Below are 20,443 nucleotides of genomic sequence, written 5' to 3'. Positions count from 1 at the left end.
TTTGAGATGGAATAAGACCTCAGCCTATAAATATCATCTAAAGTCTAAAAGCACCAAAGATAGGGTTTCAAAGGATGGCGTGGCCTCTTCACTGTGGCAACCCACTGTGCTGATTTGCCTTGTTTTTTTTTCCCCCCAAGGGATATAATCCCTTCTCCCCAGGGCAGTGCTGGAGGGGTACTAACAAATTCTTTCTCCAGAACTCTTGCCAGCATGTTTCTCACCCATAGTACCTCATGCATACCTATGTATTACATTGCGAAGAACGGGAATTTCAGAACGCTTAATTGTGTTCGTGAGGAACCTGTACATAGATCAAGAGGCAGTCATTTGAACAGAACAAGAGGATACAGTATGGTTTAAAGTCAGAAACGGTGTGTGTCAAGGTAGTATCCTTTCACCATACCTATTCAATCTGTATGCTGAACAAAAAATCTGAGAATCTGGACTATGTGAAGAATGGGGCATCAGGATTGGAGGAAGATTCATTAACAACCTGCGTTATGTAGATGACACAACCTTGCTTGCTGAAAGTGCGGAGGACTTAAAGCACTTACTGATGAAGATCAAAGACCACAGCCTTCAGTATGGATTACACCTCAACATAAAGAAAACAAAAATCCTGACAACTGGACCAGTAAGCAGCATCACGATGAACGGAGAAAAGATTGAAGTTGTCAAGGACTTCATTTTAGTTGAATCCACAATTAACACCCATGGAACAGCAGTCGAGAACTAAAAAGATGCATTGCATTGGGCAAATCTGCTGCAAAAGACCTTTTTAAAGTGTTGAAAAGCGAAGATGTCACCTTGAAGACTAAGGTGCGCCTGACCCAAGCCATGGCGTTTTCAGTTGCGTGATACGCATGTGAAATCTGAACAGTGATTGAGGAGGACTGAAGAAGAATTGACGCCTTCAAATTGTGGTGTTGGTGAAGAAGACTGAATATGCCACGGACTGCCAAAAGAATGAAGTATAACCAGAATGCTCCTTAGAAGCAAGGATGGCACGACTGTGTCTCACATACTTTGGACATGTTGTCAGGAGGGATCAGTCCCTAGAGAAGGACATCATGCTTGGTAAAATAAAGGGTCATCGAAAAAGAAGAGACCCTCAACAAGATGGATTGACACCATGGCTGCAGCAATAGGCTCAAGCATAACAACGATTGTGAGGGTGGCACAGGACTGGGCAGTGTTTCATTCTGTTGTACAGAGGGTCGCCATGAGTCGGACCCAACTCAGCGGCACCTAACAATAACAAGTACCTCATGCCAGGCTGGGATCTGGGTCTTCTTTGTGCCCATCAGTGTCCGACCAAGCCTTCCTGAGGGTGCCCTGCAGTGATCTCGATTTGATTCAGGGCTGCTCCTTTCCACTTCCATCAATAGCACTAGCTCCTGACAGCAGCACCAACTATTTCTAAAGTTGGCTAATGTCATCCCTCGTGTATGTTTAAAATGTATGTTTCAGTACCAGAGGTGGCCTTTTTATGGGATGACGCTATATTCTGGAGCTACCTTTCTCTCTAGTACCCTGGGCACTACTACAATGTCACTGAGGAAAAGAGAGAGGCAGCTACCACGGGGAGTTATGGATGTGTAAGAACAGTGCCAGGAAGGGTTAAAGTCCCCAGGGAGCCAAGGCTTTAAAAAAAGTCAACAACCAAACATTTACTTGTTAAGCCGCATCCAGAATAAGAAGGTGAACAACCTTTCTGCGCCTTCACTGCCTTGTGTGTAAGAGGGGCTAATAGCGATCTACCCTGTCTACCTTTCTGGGTTAGTGTAAGAGAAAATGGAATCAAGTGAAAAAGCACTTGGGAAGAGTAAAGCCTTGGTTTTCAAACTTCGGAGTGCATCAGGAATACTGGGGCTTGTTGAAAATGCAGATTCTTGGTCCTGTTTCTCTTTATTCTGATCGTTTTCAACAAGAATCCCAGGGGAATCTGATGCCACTGTTCCTTAGACCATACTTTCAGAAACACCAAATCAACTTAAAAATATATGTGTATGTATATATATACACCCGTTGCCGTCAAGTCGATTCTGACTCATAACCACACTATAGGACAGAGTAGAAATGCCCCATAGAATTTCCAAGGCTGTAATCTTTACAGAAGCAGACTGCCCTATCTTTCTCCTGTGGAGTGGCTGGCGGCTTCAAACTGCTGACCCTTTGGTTAGCAGCTGAGTGCTTAACCACTGCGCAACCAGAGTTCTTTGTACGTCAAATAACAGGTGTAAGATGTAGTTACTTGAGGCAGCTTACAGGATCTTGGACCTGGAGTCCAAAGACGGGTTTATCTCCCAGCTCTTCCACCTCCTAGTCCTGTGACCTTGAACACCACCTTCTCCTCTCCAAAGCTTTAGTTCCCTCATATGTAACAAGACGACAGTCCTGGCCTCACAGAGTTGTAAGAACTAAATGTGAGCAGGCCCAGCTTAGTGTCAGGCTCACAGAACTCACTTAGTCAATGCTTTCTCGAGTGGGAGGTGAGTGTCCAGTACTTCTGGAATGTGGTGCAGTGTTAACAAATGCCAGACAAAAGACAGTCCTTGGCGCTCACTGGAATCAGTAATTGTGGAAAGAGAAAAGCATAAAATTTGGTGTCTGGAAAGAGAGATCCTTAGAGATTGAGTCCAATCCCTGTTTTACAGCTCATGTACTTGAAACTAGGACAAGGGGAACTGAAACCCCAGATGTATGTGGGTACCTAGTCATGTGATAGGTACAGGTTTTCAGACCAGAGAAATTATTTCCCAAGATACTGAACAAAGGAGGGGAAAAACCATGTTGGTACAGTGACGGAACTATTAGTAACTTTTTTTTTGTTTTGTTTTAAAGGATAATTGCTTTTGTTTATTGACAGGTTACAATGTGCCAGGCACTATGCTGACTGCTTTCCGTGTGTTATCTCATTTGGCAGAGAGATCAAGAGCACAGGCTCTGGAATTAATTCAGTTAGCAGTTTTTTTTTAGTTAGTGTATATGTATTTTTTATTATGTATTTTTCAAATAAACATGCTGACATTACACCATACCTACAGCTTTGTTTTTTGCTTTTAAAAAAAAAAATTGTGGTAAGTATATATACTGTATTTTCGCAGTTAATGTGCCCACACATGTAAGGATCATTCCATACCTGCTATATACCTGATGCTGTTCCAGGTGCTGGGATCTATTAGTCAAGTAAAAATGGAGTTTTCAGAAAGGAGGAAAAAGAGATCCTGGAAAGAGTAAATGTATAATCCTTTTGACTTTACTACTTCATAAAATTCTCAGCAGATGATGGGATAGTGAGCAATTAGAAAAAGGAGTTGGTACCGAGGATTCAGTAGTAATGGCGTAGTGGTTAAGTGCTGCAGCTGCTAACCAAAAGGTCGGCAGTTCAAATCCCCAGGCGCTCCTTAGAAACTCCCTGGGCCAGTTCTACTCTGTTCTGTAGGGTCACTATAAGTCGGAATCAACTTGATGGCAGTGGGTTTGGTTTGGTTTTTTAATTAGACTTGAGGAAACCCTGGTGGTTAAGCAAAATGTCGGCAGTTCGAATCCACCAGGTGTTCGTTGGAATCCCTACGGGGCAGTTCTACTCTGTCCCTTTAAGGTTGCTATGAGTCGGAATCAACTCAACAGCAATGGGTTGGGTTTTTTTTTTGGGGGGGGGGTTTAATTGATGGACACACAGATCGCTGAGCATCCTTGAACACATCTTCGCACATTTGTAGGAATATTTCTCTAGGTGAAATTTCTGGCAGTGGAATGCTGGGACCCTTATTTCAGAAAGATGACTGTGTGCTATAGTGGGGAAGGTGAGTTGGAAGAGGGAGGGAGCAGATGAAGGAAAAATGCTTGGTAGGTGGGCGTGGCCATGCTCACTTTATCTTGGTTGGAGTCCTCCTGGCCCATAAAGGGCCCCACATGAACACAGTTCCATGGGCTTCAGATTAATTGTCCAGAACCTTCCTCCAAGGAGAGGTAGGGTATTCATTCACCACTCCTCACTAGAGCATGCACCTAGGGCTGTGGACCTTGAAGCCTGTTCTTTAGCCTCCTGCAGACACCTTAAAGGCTGCTGTCACAGCTGATTCTGAGGGTCAGTTTGCTCAGCTCCCACCAGGTTTCCAATTTGTGAAATGTGCAGGAGATTAGCACCTCTCCTGCCATCTTGTTCTATCATAACTGCCAGTCCAGGGCCAGAGCCACAGTAATTGCTGAATACCCTGCCAGCTGCTCTGGGACCTAGAAGAGCAGCTGACCACCCAGGCCCATCTCCAAGGGCAGGAAGGGGATAGAGCCTCCAATGTGACCTTTTGCCTCCAAATTCTGCTGGTTCTGGCTCTTGGAAGTTGGCCCTGAAGAACCACACATTTGGGTCTGAGCAGCGAGCAGCTTATCACATCTGGTGGTCAAACCTTCAGAGGTTCCTCCTGAAATCTGGACTTACGGGGTCGGACAGATTCTACCTGGGAGGAGCTTCCACTTCAGGTCACAACGTGGGGAGAAAGCCACCCCTCTTCCAGGGGGAGGCAGTTTTCATGGCATGGGGAAGTCCTCTCACAAGTTCCCCACCCACCCACCCACTGAGTCCTTTGTGTGGGGAGAGGAGGACGCTTGCAGCCTCCTGCATGCATTCCTAGACACCAACTCACTGCGGCGCCACCACTGTTCCAGTGGAGCTGTGTGAAATGTCAAGAGGAGTTAAGCTCATGTGCTCCCTGGCCCTGGTCTCTTTGTGGCTTGCGTTTTCTTCCATCTGCACTCTGTTCATGAGATGGAAATCAGAGGGTACAATTAGCAGATAATTTGCTAGTTCCAGACTTAATTTGGGGCCCCCTTCTTACCTGATCAAATTACAGGGGAACTTAATAGATTTTTGGTGAGAAGTGGTTGGCCTGCTGGGAGAAAGAGCACTCCCTCCTCTCCAGCTGGGCAGCCTTTGCAGTATCCTGAGTTTTATCCCCCCTACCCCAACCCACTCACTTCCTTTCTGGCTCTTGTGTGGGCCCCCAGGCCAGGATCCTGATGCCCTCAGGGCCAGCTCAAGGGGTTTAAACTCACTTGAGATCCAAGGAAAACAGGGAGCCCTCTGTGGCCTCATAGGGCTGAAAAATGTTGAAGTTGGAAGGTATTTAGAGACCTAACCAAGGCCCAGACAGAGGCAGAAACTTGCTGAAGGCCACATAGTTAGTCCATAATCTAGTAACAATAGTCTTAATGATATTAACAGCCAACATTTATCAACCTTTAATGTGTTCCAGACTCTGTGCCAAGGGCTGTACGTGCAGTGGATTGTCACACTTAAACCCAGACAGTCTGGCTCTGGGCCAGGCTGGCCTCCAGCATAGTGTGGTAGAGCCTAGTATAGACAGCCTGCATTTGATTCCTGGATCCATCTCTCACTTAGCAGCTTGCTGACCTCAGGCAAGTGATTTAACCTCTCTGTGCCTCGATTCCTTCTTCTGCCAAGAGGGGGAAATCAAAGTTCTACTGAATATGGTTGTGTGCCTTAAAATTCATCCATACGTGTGTCTGGCACAGGCTGAGTGCTCAGACCAGTGTGGATGTCTGTGTGAGGGTATTGTGGCAGTCGATAGGGCTGACTGAGTTCTACACAGATGCCAAAAGCTGTTCTTCACTTTAAGAGGCAGTGAAACAGAGTGGCTGAGTGCTTTGGTTCTAGAGCAAGGGTCGTCAAACTATGGCTGTCACCTGTTTTCATAGGGCCTGTGAGTTTTACGTTTTTAAATCCTTGGGGGAAAAGGAGGAGAATAATTGTGACACATGAAAATTAGATGAATTTCAGATTTCAGTGTCCATAAATAAAGTTTTATTGGAATACAGCCATGGCTCCTTTTGTGCTACAATGCAGAGTCGAATAGCTTAGACGCCGTACTGCCTGCAAAGCATAAATATTTGCTATATGGCCCTTTACAGAAAGTACCCTAACCCCCGCTGTAGAGTCAGACTTAACTGGGTTTGAAACCCAGCTCCACCACTTACCACCTATTTGTCCTTAGACTAGTGACTTAACCCCTCTAAGCCTCTGTTTCTTCATCAGTTGAACGGGGAATGATAGCACCAACTCCATTGGTTGGCAAATTAAGTATAATAGATAACAAATGCAGAGCACTTAACACGAGGCCTGGAACATATTAAGTGCTCAGTAGATGTTAGCTTATTAACAGGGTGCAAACCAAATCATTTTACCTTCATTGTTGTCTCTACACCCAGTTAGTGGAAGAATGGGAAAAGACTCCCTTGTAAACCCAGCCACCACCTTTGCCACAGACTTTCTGCAGTGGTTCACAATTAAGAGATGCTGGAGAGGAGTGCTGCCTGGTAGGAGAGAGTGAGGTCTTGGGCCTGCCTGGTCTTCTCCACAGTCATGCTTTCCCTATCTTGGGCCTCTGGGCAGGGGCATGGGGTTTCCCTATGGTGGGCTCTGGTCTGGTTGTCCCCACAGCTGGGTTCTTCAGGTGAGTCCCCAGTCCAGGTACTAGGCCTAGCATCCCCAGAGGCACCCCAGGCCTTACCCACCATCATGCCCTGTTTTTCATTTTGAGAAGCATGGTTACCATGGACATAGTGAAAAAGGCTCCACTGCCCACTGGGACCGATGGATTGCATTCTGGGAATGAATGAATGAGAGGTAACAGGTGACCTGGACTCCAGTCCCTGCGCACTCTCGTACTTGCAGAAGAGCTTTGGGTAAGTTGTCTCCTCTTTAAGAGGCAGAATGAAGCCCAGGGCTGTAAGCGGTGGAGTCCCACGGATGAAGTTTAAATCCCAGCCCCTGCTACTGACTAGTTCTTTGACACTAGGTACGTTACCTGATCTCTCTGTACCTCACTGTCCGCATTTATACAGTGGGAATAATTCCTGCCTTAGAGAAATAAGGGTACATGTACAATACTTGGCACACGGAGTAATGTCAGGTGTCATTTAAAACTCTGGGCCTTGTTTTCTCATCTGCATTGGGCCCTGCCCTGAAGTGGAAGTGTTAACCTCTTTGGCCGGCTCCTGGGGCTATCCCAGGCCAGGCAGAGGGAAGGAATGAATGGGGACCTAGTGGCAGGACAGGGCAGGTGTCAGCGGGGAGCCAGGAGCCCAGAGCGCCTCTGGACCTGCCTCTCTTGCCCAGGAGGCCCCCCCTTCTGGGGGTGTGGCTCAGCCTGGAGCTGGAGTCTTGCGCTTTTTTCCCCACCTCCGAGCAGAGTTACTGTCCTTTGGGCTGTTTGTCAGGCGGGGGACATTTGGGGGCAACTGTGCTCCCCATGTCTTCTGCCCTGCCTGTCTGTGAGCTCAGGGATGGAAGCTCAGCCAGTCTGGTCATTGTCTGCGGCGCCTGCCTGCAGCCTCCCTCCAGCCCAGCTCCACCCCTTGCCTGCAAGGTCTGTTTCCTAATAGCTGCTCCAACCACACACCTCGGTTCCGCGAGGAGCCCCTCCTCTTCCTCCCTCCCTCCCTCAGGGGTGGGACTGGAGAAGAAAGCTCACTTGACAGCAGCACTTCTGAGCTAGTCACCGGCCCCTGCCCAGGAATGCCTGCTTATGCGTAGCCAGGCTGCCAAGAACTGGAAAGGAGCCGTCCCAGCCATGAGCTCCTGCGGGCATCTGCCGGGGGGCGAGTGGCCCAGAGTCCTCATGCTGCTCCAAAGGGAGAGGTGAGCACTGGGCAGCCCGCCCGCAGCCAGAGGTGCCAGGAGCCCCAGGCCTGTCATGGTGGCCGTGTGCAGCTGGCCTGAGGCACTCCCAGACGGGTTTGCAGTTGAGTCTGTTGATCTGGTGTGGGAAGAAGATGGGGAGTTACTTGTCCGTTCCAGCGTACTTCACCTCCAAAGACCCCTTTCGGTGAGTTGGGCTCTATGTTCCCCTCCCCCTTTCCTGGCCCCTGCTCTTGAAGGGAGGGCAGAGGCCCTCCTGAGTCTGCTTCACAGCCTTCACTCACTCCTCAACCATTGGGTCTGCTGGGCAGAAGCCAGGAGAGGCTGTTCCCAAACCAAGGTGGCCTGACAAAGGGCTTCTAGCAGGGTCCTGGGAACGGTGAGGTGAGGGATATCTCCAGGAGGCAGTGGCCCCGGTAGTCCTGGTAGTCCTGGCTCTCCGCAGGCCCAGACACACTGAAGAGCCTCCAAAAGATGCTGCTGACCCCGGCCTGCAGCTGGTAGTACTGCTTCCGGGTGAAGAACACAAATAGAGTGCTGTTCTTCCAGCTCCCACACGTCTTACCTGCAGGCCATGCCGCCTGCCTAGGAATTTGTCCCAACAAGCAGGATGAACAGGTTTTGCCAAACAGTGTGGATGCTAGTAAGGCCTGGGTGTGGGCAGCCTGACACACAGTAGGCATGCTATAAACGTTTGTTCCCTTAGCAGCAGGCACATTTGCTCTGGGTTGAAGGGCTTCTGAATGCCCAGGTGAGTACAATTGCTGGGGAAAGGCCTGGCCAAGTGCTTCCAGAACTGAGCAATTCGCCCCCACCCCTCCTCAGCCCCCCAGGCCAGAGTGTCCCTGAGGCCCTTTCTGTGGGGCTTCTCAGAGGGAGGTGAGGAAACTTTTCCCTTGACCTCTGACCTACCTTTCTTAGCTGTTTGCCCCACCCCACCTTCATAGAAACTCCCCCAGGGAGTTTCTGGCCCTCGGGGTCCCTTCTTAATGGAGCCATTCCTGGCTGGGGTGGGGCTTCTTTTCATTCTTAGGGAACAGCCTATTAATAGGGGTGCCTCCCCCTCACCAGTGGTCCTGGTTTTTCCTTCTGGCTTCCCCAACCTAGCCCCATGCCTAGATCTAAATGCTGGGCTACTAGTCAGGTGTCCTAGGCAAAGGCAGAGCAGAAGAGCAAAACACCACGGTTTCACTGAGTTACTAGATGCTGGTAGAGTGGTGGGAGATGTCTGGATTGGGGAAAGGGAGAAGAGAACTGGTCCTTGATGTTGACTACCAGGCATCCTGCTAGGCGCTTTATCCTTTAATCTCTTCCCATTTTACTGGTGAGGCAACTGGCTTCAACTTGGATAACTAACATGGCTAGGTTTTTCAGTCTTTCTGAGTTTCTCTCACCCTCCTGTGGGGGAGCTGCACCTCCCTCTTCTACATCTCCCTCAGCGGTGTTGCCCTCCCAGCAGAGAGAATAGAAAGAGGGCCGCCACAGTTTGCCCTGGTGTGTTGAAGGGAGGGCAGGGATTCTTTTCTAAAGAGCCAGCAGGAATTGATCTTAAGTTTAGGAGGCAGGTTTTACTAGGTCGAGTCAAGATGCCAAGTGTTGAGGTAGGGAGCCACTGGTCTAGGCCAGAGCCTCACATTAATCCTGCTTACTGTTAATCCTGGAAAGGCAGCTTCAGAGAGGGGTTGTTCCCTTGGGAGCCAGGAATGTTGTGCCCATTTTCTTTGGGGGCAACATACAACTTAGGAGCCAGAGCAACTTGAACCTTTGAGGGCTGGGCCACCAATGGCACCCAGTTCTGGCTGTCCTTTGTCACGTTCTACCATAGCCCCTGTGGGGAACCTGACAACCTCCCCTCCCCCCAGCTCTGTTTGCCCAGCTGGACTCAGGAGGGGACTGACTGACTGACTATAGACCCTCTCCCCTCCCCTAAATGAGTGGCCACATTCCTGAAGCCACTTCTGAAGAGAGAGCCAGCAGCACAAGGCTCAGCGTCCCCTGCCCCCCTCCCCCCACCACACAGAACCACTGTTCTCCCAGGTATCAGTCTAGTCATTCACCACTGTCACTGCCTGGTCAGAAAGCCAAGAGCCCCCTCCTCTATTGGGGGCCGTCCTCAAGGGCACCCCTGTGACCAGGTGCCTCTTCCCTCCCTGGGCCTCAGTTTCCTCCTCTGCAAAATGTAGGTGCTAGACTTCTGAGCTGTGGAACAAGTCCTTGACCCCAGGCCTCTAGGGGAGTAGAAAGTCCACAGGAGTTTTGGGGCTGTGATTCCGAAGAAAGTGACTCAACCAAATTCCACCGTCAGGCGTGACATCGTGTGAGGGAGGGAATAGGAAGCAGAGAATGAAGAAGCTAATTTCTGTGCCCTATATACTCCTGCCTGACAGGCCACACTCTGTACAGGGTTTCCTTCTGCCTCGTGCTTCATGCCTGCCTCCCAGGGCCATCAGCATGGGGGTGTGTTATAGTTACAGCAGTGCTCCCAGGGAAGAAGAAAGTTTCAATTGAGGTGAATTAGGTAGTGACTTTTTATTTGACCTTTTTAAAGGATTTTTCTTTTTATTGAATTTTCCTTGATGTCCAACATTGATTTAACAAGCTTGCTTTGCATATTATCTCTTGAAGAAAACAGGTTCATGTTTGTATTCTCAAGCAACCCATGTGTAAAGGGAGAAATTACTCTGAACCCTGTCCAGTTTAGCAGTATCTTTGGCAGCTGACTTAGGTCCTCTGGGATGCTTTTCATCTGAAAAATGAAGGGTTTTGGATCAGGTGAATGGTTTCCTGCTTAGCAGTTCTTGTGGCTCCTTGGAAGCACGCAGGCTCTTTCCCATTTTTTTTCCGGAATCGCGGAGGTCCTACCTTTAACCGCAGTAAACTGCACAAATTACTTGGAATAACAGACTTCTGGCTTTTGGTTGGAACTGAATCACCTTACTCTGGTAACATTTATTTCTTATTGATCAGAGGCTAGTTATGTGTTTGGTTAATTTTTCTCAACAGGTTAACAACATAAAAAAAAATTATTATTCCGTAATAATTAGAGCTTAGTTGACAAACTTTCAGTCTACAGGGTCTGCAAGAAAGGAGTAATAAAGGGATCTTTGGTGGTAAAAGGCTGAACTCTGATGGACCAGGGTGTCTAGGCCTCTGTCATATCTGTCCCTCTGGACCTCAAGGGAGAGTTGGCATCCCGGTCATAGGGTTCTTGGACTGTGGCGGAAGGGGCTGCAAATTTTCCCATTCAGCCCAGTCAGAGCTCAGAGACAAGAGACTGCTCAGAGGTCAGAAGCTTTTCCGGGACCGCTTACTCATGCAGGAGGCCAAGTGTGATCGTCTAGCCAGCCCTTCACCAGGACATGGGAGGGCTTGTTCTTTAGAGTGTATAAATCTGTAAGAGTGGCTGTTTGATTTTCTTACCTACCCCATGAGGTTGAGAATTTACCTATAAACACTGGGCGGAAGAATTTGGATGTGAGTGAGGCCTAGCCTATTTTATCTCACTTGGCTTCACCCAGCACAGCATTGTGCCTGTTTGTTCCTGCGCACCCTAGATGCACAGTAGCTAATTCCTAGCTGATAGGAATTGATTAGAATCAGTTTTTTGGTTTTTTTTTTTTTTTTGAGCTGTATGCTTTTATTGTACTTTTCTCAGTTTTTAAAAATTTTTATTGTGTTTTAAGTGAAAGTTTACAAATCAAATCAGTCTCTCGTATAGAAATTTATATACACATTGCTATATACTCCTAATTCCTCTCCCCCTAATGAGACAGCACACTGCTTCCCTCCACTCTCTTTTTGTGTCCATTCGGCCAGCTTCTGACCCCTTCTGCCCTCTCATCTCCCCTCCAGATGGGAGATGCCAACATAGTTTCATGTGTCTACTTGATCCAAGAAAGTTTTTTTTTTTTCAGTTGTGCTTTAGGTGAAAGTTGACAGCTCACGTTAATTTCCCATACAAAAATTTATACACACATTGTTATGTGACATTAGTTGCAGTCCCTACAATGTGACAGCACACCCCCCTTTCCACCCCGGTGTCTTGTGTCCATTCAGCCAGTTCCTGTTCCTTCCTGCCTTCTCATCCTGCCTCCAGACAGGAGCCATTTGGTCTTGTGTTTAACTGAGCTACAACGCACACTTTTCACAAGTATTATTTTTTGTTTTATAGTCAAGTCTAATCCTCGTCTGAAGAGTTGGCTTCGGGAATGGTTTTAGTTCTGGGTTAACAGAGCATCTGGGGGCCATAGTTTTGGGGGTCCTCCAGTCTCTGTCAGATCATAAGTCTGGTCTTTTTACTTGAATTTGAGTTCTGCTCCAGGCTTTTCTCCCACGCCGTCAGGGACTCTCTGTTGTGTTCCCTGTCAGAGTGGTCATTGGTGGGTAGCCGGGCACCATCTGGTTCTTCTGGTCTCAGGGTGATGGAGTCTGTAGCTTACGTGGACCTTTTGTCTCTTGGGCTTGCTCATTTGTTCATTCTCTGCCCCAAATGGGTTGGGACCAATTGATGCATTTTAGATGGCTGTTCGAAAGCTTTTAAGATCACAGATGCCACACACCAAAGTGGGATACAGAGTATTTTCTAAATAAGCTTTGTTATGCCAGTTGACCTAGATGTCCCCTGAAACTGTGGTCCCCAGTCCCCAGCCCCAGCTACTCTGTCCCACAAAGTGTTTGGTTGTGTTCAGGAAACTTCTTAGCTTTTGCTTTGGTTCAGTTGTGCTGGCTTCCCCTGTGTTGTGTGTTGTCCTTCCCTTCACCTATGCTGAAGAACCCTTTGATTTTTCATTGATTAGATAAATAATTCATTTTAGGACCTTCCTTATCTCCCTATAATGTTGCAGTCTGCTTCCAGAAAGATTACACCCTTGGAAACTGTAGGGGGCAGTTCTACCCTGTCCTGTAGGGTCGCTATGAGTCAGAATCAACTTGATGGCAATGGGTTTTGGTTTGGTTTGGTTTATTTCCCTACAGAAATTGGTTTGATTCCAGGCCAAGAAGTAGGACCATATCTTTGATGTGGTGAAACTCATGTGAAATTGTTCACTACAGAGTAGTAAGTTAGTCTCTGTGTACCTTGCTTACTGGTTGGTTTATCTGCCCGTGTTGGGAGGGAAAGGGGTCTTTTTACATTTGCCCTTGGTGTTTCTAAATTAAAGAGTGGGAGGGGGAAAATGAACACTTAACTGGGCACCTGCTGTGGGCAAGGCATTTGTACATAATTTAATTCTCATAGACTCATGAAATTTTACCATTACCAGTTGACAAATGAAGAAACCGAGCCTCAGAGTCAGGAAGTAACTGGTGTAAGGTGATACAGGTAGTAAATTGTAAAGAAGGACCCAGGTCTTGAGAGTTATTTGTGAGAATCTCAACTGATTATCTTTTTTTTTTTTTTTTTTTTAGCCTGTGTTTTTTCTGCTGACCCAAAAGGCCTCAGTTTGGGTCTGAATTGGCCCACTGAACTGACCTGACCACAGGGTTTGGTTTACCCTATAATGTTTTCGGAGAGGAGTTTTTAGAGGTCGTCCATAGGCACAGCCTTAGCATATATGGACCTCCAGGTGATCTCTGGCTGGAGGGTTTCAGCTTTGTTCACTCTGGTTCCTCAGCAGTGTGGTTGGTGACTGATGCCTTGGGCCTGCAGCCAGGGTAGATTTTGACTTTCACTTGAAACCTTCAAAAGCTGAAAACCAGAAAAGAGCCTTGGCTTTGGGAAGGCTATAGTGTGGCTGTGGCCTTTGAGAATCTGAGGTGGGACCTTTTTGAGTAGCACCTTCTATTTCCAGTGTATTTTGGATTCCTTTCTTAAAAGGGCAAAGACTGCTGCAGAGCAGAGTACTATAGAATAAATGAAGGAAAAGAATTAATTGTGCCATTAGTAGTCAGTACTTAGGCTTAAGGAGATGCTACAGGAAGTGTTAACACTAAAAGGCATTCAAGTTTCCAGGGCTCCAGCCTCCTTTTCACAGAAGAAAACACTGAGGCCCAGCCTAGGGAGATGTGCTTATCACCCAAGCGATGTAATAGAGTGGAAACGGCTCAGGTTCCAGCTCAGTCACAGATGTATTGGGCAGCTTTGCAAAAGTGTCTTGGCAGTGGTTTCAGTCCTGTAGCCTGTGAAACGGATGATGCTAGCATCTTGCAGGGTTGTGGTCAGGCTTAGAGATAATATAAGTAAGACACTTCATACTGTGCCTGGAATATGTCATTCAAGTAACAGCTGTTGTTAATAGCCAAGCTAGGACTCTTACGTCTTCCGTGGCAACTTCTTCTAAGACCCTGCTTGTGTCCTGGGGCAAAACAGGGCTTGGGGACCCACAGCCAGAACAGAAGGCTGTTCTCCTTCCTGTTCCTCAAAGGCACCTGCGGCTGAAGACTTTGGCCATGTAGCTGGCCCTGCGCTTCAAAGGCATTTATTGTCACAGATGTGCGTGTTGGTGATGTCGCTCTCCAGCCAGGTGCTCTCCCAGCAGGCTGCTGTGACTGTCTTCTGCATGCCTGCACTCGTTGCTCTCCCTTCCCCCAGTCCTAGGCCTGGCCAGGGCTACTTGTAGCAAACAAAAGCAGGATATTTATTGGCAATGGAAAGGAGGACAAGTTCTGGTGCTCCGGTGCCCTGCGGCGCACATACCATTGTGAGAGTGTAACAGGGCTCAGGCCTGCAGTGGGGTGCAAATATGTCTGCACCAGCTTTTCTCCATTGCAGACAGGAGAAGGGCAGGGCCTGGTGACCAAGAGCCACAGGACCCTGTCCTCCCTCTGCTAGATCTTGCCATTCCTGCCATTTGCAGTTGGGAGACATTTGCTTACAAGGGTCCTCTGCCAGGCCATTTTGCTAGGTGCTGAGTCAACTAAGAGTAAATGGGACACTGTTCCTACCCAGGAGCTTTAAGTCAGAGGCAGGAAGAAAAAGGAAACCCTTACTTCTAGTGCTGGCCCTCTGTTAGGTACCTCACAGTCATTCAGAACTACGTGTAACCCTCACTACCACCCCCGAAAAGTATGTGGTGGTATTGCCCTTTCACAAATGAGAGGCGAAGCAGCTTGCCCAAAGTTACTTAGGTGGTAAGTAGTCTGAGGTCACTCAAGTGGTAAGCACTGGTGCTGAGATTTGAACTTCGGATCATCTGATTCCAAAGCCTGTGCTCTTGCTTTTGTTCCAGAGGTTACAAACCCAGATTGTCTCAACAGCTAGACAGGTAACCTAAGAGGGGAGTAGGAAGGATAGGACAACAAACCAAATGGCCCTCTGGGTTTATCTTTAGTTTTTCTACTTCTGGTAGAGATATGGTTACAGAAAAATTACTTATTATGGGGAGAATAAGCACAGTGGTAGATCACAACGGACATGTGGTCTTGGTGTCAGGGAGATGATTGGGAATTGTGAGGACTGTGGCAAATCAGAAAGTACATTCCTCATCTAAAAGGCCACTGCAGCTCACCTACTGCCAGTTTTTGCCACATTAGTATTTCTCATGATGAAAAATCCAAATTTTGATGTGAAACATCCCAACTTTTAAGTATGGATGAAAGATTTTAAAATATCCATGACTTAGAACCTTTCTAGACCTGGCTTTGTCCCCTGTCTTCTGTGTAGCCTTGAGCAAATTTCACAGCCAATTAGAGTCTGTTCTTTAGGGCTGTGAAGTGTTTTCTTTCTCGGGATTGATCTTCTCTATGTGAGCGTGAGGTAGTTGAGAGAGTAAAAGTAGCAGGACAGGCAGTAAAGGCCTTCCAAAGAGCCTGACATTTGAGCCCGGCCTGAAGGTTGAGTAGAAATTCAACAGGCAAAGAAAAGGGACTTACTTGACTTCAGAGCAGTCGGGAGCCAGAAACTAAGATATTGGTGTTTTCTGCTCTGGTCTTGGTGTGCCCTGGGATCCTGGCTGGGAGGAGAGCCGTCAGCCTAATTCAAGTCTCAGATTTTTTTTTTTTTTTTTAGATCTTAGCAGACATGGTGGACACGTGTGACATGGTTTCTGCCACCAGTAAGTCTATTATGTGGAGAGTTCTAGATGCATGGAACCATCAGAGACAAGTAGTGAATGACTCTGCAGAAAAGAAAGTGTGATACAGTTCTTGGCCATAGCAAAATCAGACCTTACCTGAATCAAGTGTAAAGTGCAGGTTGGAGAAGGCTAGAAACTCAAACTGGAGAGATATGTGAGCCCAGAGAGTGAAGGACCTTCGATGTTAGGCTTAAGAGTCAGGAAATCAGTATCGGCTGGACTTGGTAGAGAAAGCTTGATGGATGGGAACTGGGTGCTGGGAGAAGGAGGGGGAAGGCAGCTTGGAGTGGGTGGGAAAAATGTAACTATTCAGAGTCGAGAGCATCTGGGGTATAGTCTAATCTCATCATTTCACAGGTGGGAAAACCAAACCCAGAAAGGGCTTGTCCAAGGGCACGTAGCTTCTAGAACTTGAACCCAGGTCTGTCTTCCAATTCAGAGCTAATCTATGTGCCTTTTACTTTGAGAGGAGTTCGGGCTGCATGTTCAGGGTCTGCCCTCAGCCTTCTATATGTGGTTCCTACTGCACAATTCTATGTACTTCCTATCCATACCCATCCTGCCATACTAAGTGCTCAGGGCCCTGAAGTTCAGCATCCATAGGACATGCAGGAAAAGCAACAGGATGGCAGTAGCCAGCAGCAGAGCCATCCATGTTGTTGAGCACCCAGGGTAACTGGGCACTCTGAAGTGAAAGAGGGATTCTCAGGGCTGCCTCTGCACCCACCTAGCTCAGCTTCTGCTTCCCACAGCTGCTGCAGTGCACACGCGTCCCTCTCCTCTACCCTCTATGGTGCAAAGTGGTAGCACTCATTGTGGCTGCTTACCTTACAGTATTAAGTTTTCTGTAGAAGTTCTCTTCCACAACTAGTTATAAGCTCTTGGAGGGCAGGTTTGGGGGCCTTGTGTATCTGTCTTTTATATCTGCAGTGTCTAGCAAATTACTTTAACAGTGCAATTGCCTTGCCCTCCACACTTTGCAAAAGGCTTTCTCATATATTAACTTATAGTTAACTCACAGCGACTCTTTGTTAGCATGCTACTAGTTGCATTTTTTCCATGAAGAAAATCTATTAAGAGAAATTGTCCAAGGCTTCCCAGCTAATGGCGGTAAATGGCTAAAAGGTGAACTATAGTTATCATCATCTTTAATTGCAGAAAATATTTATTGAATGCCTGCTGTACTAGATGTTTTATATAAACTACACTTTATCCTTTAATACATACTATTTCATTAAGTTTTCACAGCAATTAATTTTACAGATGAGGAAACTGTAAGAGAAGTTAAGTAACTTATACAAGATGATGTAATTAGTAAGTGGCAGGGTCATAATTCAATCTCAAGCCCATCGAGCTCCATGCTGCCTCCCAGAAGCAAGGATGTGGCCAGTGTGGGTGGTACTAGGCCTTGACAGCAAGAATGAGGAGTCTGCTAACCAGAAGGAAAGAAGAAGCATTGGGTCGGCAGTCCAGGTTTTTAGCTGTGTGTGCTGGTAGGCTCAGAATGAGAAGGAGGTTTTCTCTGTAGACCTGGCCTGAGAACAAACCCAGCCTGACTGAGAGGTCGAACTTCTCAACCAAGTGGCTGTCGGAGACCAGCTGTGGGTCCTCACATTTACGTCTTGGGCAGTGCTAATGGAGTTTTGTTTTTCCCCCAATATTTTATTTTAAATAATATTTTATTGTGTTTTTGGTGAAAGTTTACACAGCAGTTTAGGTTCCCGTTAAACAATCTCTTGCATGTTGTTTAGAGACATTGGGTACGTTCTTCACAATGTGTGCACATTCTCATTATCTCTGTTGTGGTTGTTCCATTTCCATTAATCTAGTTTCCTGCCCCCCTTACATTCTCATCTTTGTCTTAAAGTAGTTGTTGACCATTTGGAATCATATAGTTGATTTTTTAAGGGAGCACAGTACTTATGAGTGATACTCATTTTTTTTTTAGCCATTTCTTATTTAGCCAGAAGGTGACCTCAGGGATCCCACTATTGTATTTTGACAATTTTCAAATCTACAGAAAAGTTGAAAAAATAGTTCAAAGACCAGCTACCTACGCTTCATCTAATCTAGAGTCATCATTTGTTAACTTCTTGCTATTTTTCTCTTTCTTTCTCTCTGTCTATATATATATATATTTTTTTTTTTTTTCTGCTGAACTACTTAAAACTAAGCTGTTGGCATCTTGAGTCTTTACCCTTAAATACTTTAATATATTTCTCCTGAGAATTCTCCTACATAACCAAAGTATCGTTATCACATCTAAGAAAATTGACAGTAATTTCATAATATAATCTAATGTATAGTCCAAATTCAAATTTCCTCAATTGTTCAAAAAAAAAATGCCACTCACAGCTTTTTTTTTTCCCCACTCCAGAATTGAATCCAAGATTCAGGTGTTATATTTGGTTGCCATGTCTCTAGGCTTTTCAAATCTCTGTATCTTTCCTCCTGTGACATTAACTTTGGAAGACTCATGGCCAGTTGTCTTACAGAATGACCTACATTCTGTACTTGCCCGATTGCTTCTTTATGATTAACCTTGATTTAGCAAGAGTACTTAGCAATGGTGTCAAAGATTGGTAGGTTTTGAAGAGTGGAAGTAATTGAGCTTCTTTGGTTCATTGAGAGATCTATCTATACCTGAGGGTCTTAACTGGAACTATGAATAGGATTCAGGAGATCCTTGATACCCTCCCTCCATCCACCCAAAAAAGTATATGTACACACATTTTCCTTGTATGTGCATTTTTCTGGGGGAGGCTCTTTGGCTTTCAACAGGCTCTCCGAGGACTCCAAGACCCAAAGAGGTAGTCTGCCAGCTGAGGTAGGCAGCACAGCTCAGTGCTGGTTTCTGGTGCCTTGTTCACTCTGAACTGGCTTCCCTTGGGGAAATGCCACTGAGCTGTGATTTTCCATAGTCCTGGCTTTGGGTCAAAAAGAAGACTGTCCCTTTTGTTGGTAGGCCTGGGAGCCAGGACAGCCTATGTTGCCTGATTTCCTGGGACCTATGAGAGTTTTTGTCCTTGTCTTGCCTTCTAGGTGTTCAGAATGCCAGGATTCCCTCACTAATTGGTACTACGAGAAGGACGGCAAGCTCTACTGCCACAAGGACTACTGGGGGAAATTTGGAGAGTTCTGCCACGGGTGCTCCCTGCTCATGACAGGGCCCGTCATGGTGAGTGAGTCCCTTCATCTTGGCCTCTTGTGGTCATCAGAGTCCATTGGCAGTGCCTCTGGGTCCCCATAGCTTTCTGGTCTTCCCATCAGCCAGGGTTTCCTCTCTTTATTTACTCATCCACTCAACATATGTGTGTTGAGAATCTCTTAAGTGCCAGGTGAGAGTCATCCCTCGAAGTTGTAACAGTGTTAATTAGATAGTAGACAAGAATTATTTTAGGTGAAGGAAAGAACAACACACAATACAGGCAAAGTCAGCACAGCTGGACTAAACCAAAAGCTAAGAAGTTTCCTGAATACAACCAAACAGTTCGAGGAATAGAATAGCAGGGGCAGGAGTCTGAAGACCATGGTTTCAGGGGACGTCTAGGTCAATTGGCATAACAAAGTGTATTAAGAAAATGTTCTGCATCTACTTTGCTGAGAGGCGCCTGGGGTCTTAACAGCTAGCAAGTGGCCATCTAATATGCATCAATTGGTCTCAACCCACCTGGAGCAAAGGAGAATGAAGAACACTGAAGACACGAGGAAAATATTAGCCCAAGAGACAGAAAGGGCCACATATGTCAGAGACTCCATCACCCTGAGAGCAGAAGAACTAGACAGTGCCCAGCTACTGCCAGTGACTGCCCTGACAGGGAACACAACAGAGAATCCCTGATGAAGCAGGAGAAAAGTGGGATGCAGACCTCAAATTCTAGTAAAAAGACTAGACTTGATGGTCTGACTGAGACTAGAGGGACCCCAGAGGTCATGGTTCCCAGACTCTCTGTTAGCCCAGAACTGGAACCATTCCCAAAGCCAACTCTTCAGACAAAGATCAGACTACTCACTGTAAGACAAAATGATACTGGTGAGGAGTGTGCTTCTTACCTCAAGTAGACACATGAGCTTATGTGGGTAGCTTCTGTCTGGAGGTGAGATGAGAAGGCAGAGGGGGACAGTAGCTGGTTGAATGGACATGGGAAGTACAGGGTAGGGAGAAGGACTGTGCTGTCACGTAGGGAGAGCAACTGGGGTCACATAACAATGTGTGCATAAGATTTTGTATGAGAAACTGACTTGTATTGTAAACTTTCACTTAAAGCACACACAAAAAAAGTTGTAAGTGTTGGGAGTAGATGGGTGGATGGTCAGGGAGGAGACACATACAATGGGGAAAGTATTACAGGTCAAGAGGAAGACACACCTAAATTGTGTTTAGGGAATCAAAGGGAGACCCTGGAATGGGTTGGCAAAGAGAGGTTCCAGACAAAGGGCTTTAAGACATAGTCACAGACTTGTCTACCCTGTGTTGGATGGACTGTGAGCCTTTTAATGTGGGTGATCACCTCTGGGGGCTCATTCTCATGGCTGAGACCAAAGCGGTTTTTTGCAGCCTCAGAAATGACAGGAAAGGGAGCAATCTGACTTTTTCTCTGGCAGCTCTAGGGCAGGGGGTAAAAGGGTAGATTATGACTGGGGTCTGTAGATCCTTGATCATGTGTCACTCACCTCACCCCTGCTCGTACTCCAGCAACAGCAGCTGGGCCCAGTCCTCCCTGACAAGTTACTTCCTCTCACCCTGTGGGCCCTCCCTCACCTA

General features: G+C 46.8%; 1 protein-coding gene across 8 annotated transcripts in view; it reads left to right on the top strand.

Moving 5' to 3' along the window:
* The window catches only part of LIMK2 (LIM domain kinase 2), a 65,410-nt gene that overhangs the window by 26,642 nt on the left and 18,325 nt on the right, over positions 1-20,443 (top strand). For 5 of the 8 annotated variants that reach the window (XM_003419134.4, XM_064272468.1, XM_064272466.1 and 2 more), the window contains one exon: positions 18,721-18,856. In XM_003419134.4, coding sequence (XP_003419182.1) covers positions 18,721-18,856 — 136 coding nt within the window. Of the gene's footprint in view, positions 1-5,261; positions 7,854-15,611; positions 15,658-18,720; positions 18,857-20,443 lie in introns of all 8 variants that reach the window. The other 3 variants (XM_064272464.1, XM_064272463.1, XM_064272465.1) reach the window with 3 other exon arrangements.

This window comes from Loxodonta africana, chromosome 19 (genome assembly GCF_030014295.1).
Source record: "Loxodonta africana isolate mLoxAfr1 chromosome 19, mLoxAfr1.hap2, whole genome shotgun sequence".
NCBI classification, from domain to species: domain Eukaryota; kingdom Metazoa; phylum Chordata; class Mammalia; order Proboscidea; family Elephantidae; genus Loxodonta; species Loxodonta africana.
The sequence above is the reverse complement of the archived record's forward strand: the minus strand, read 5'-3'. Positions and strand labels throughout refer to the sequence as shown.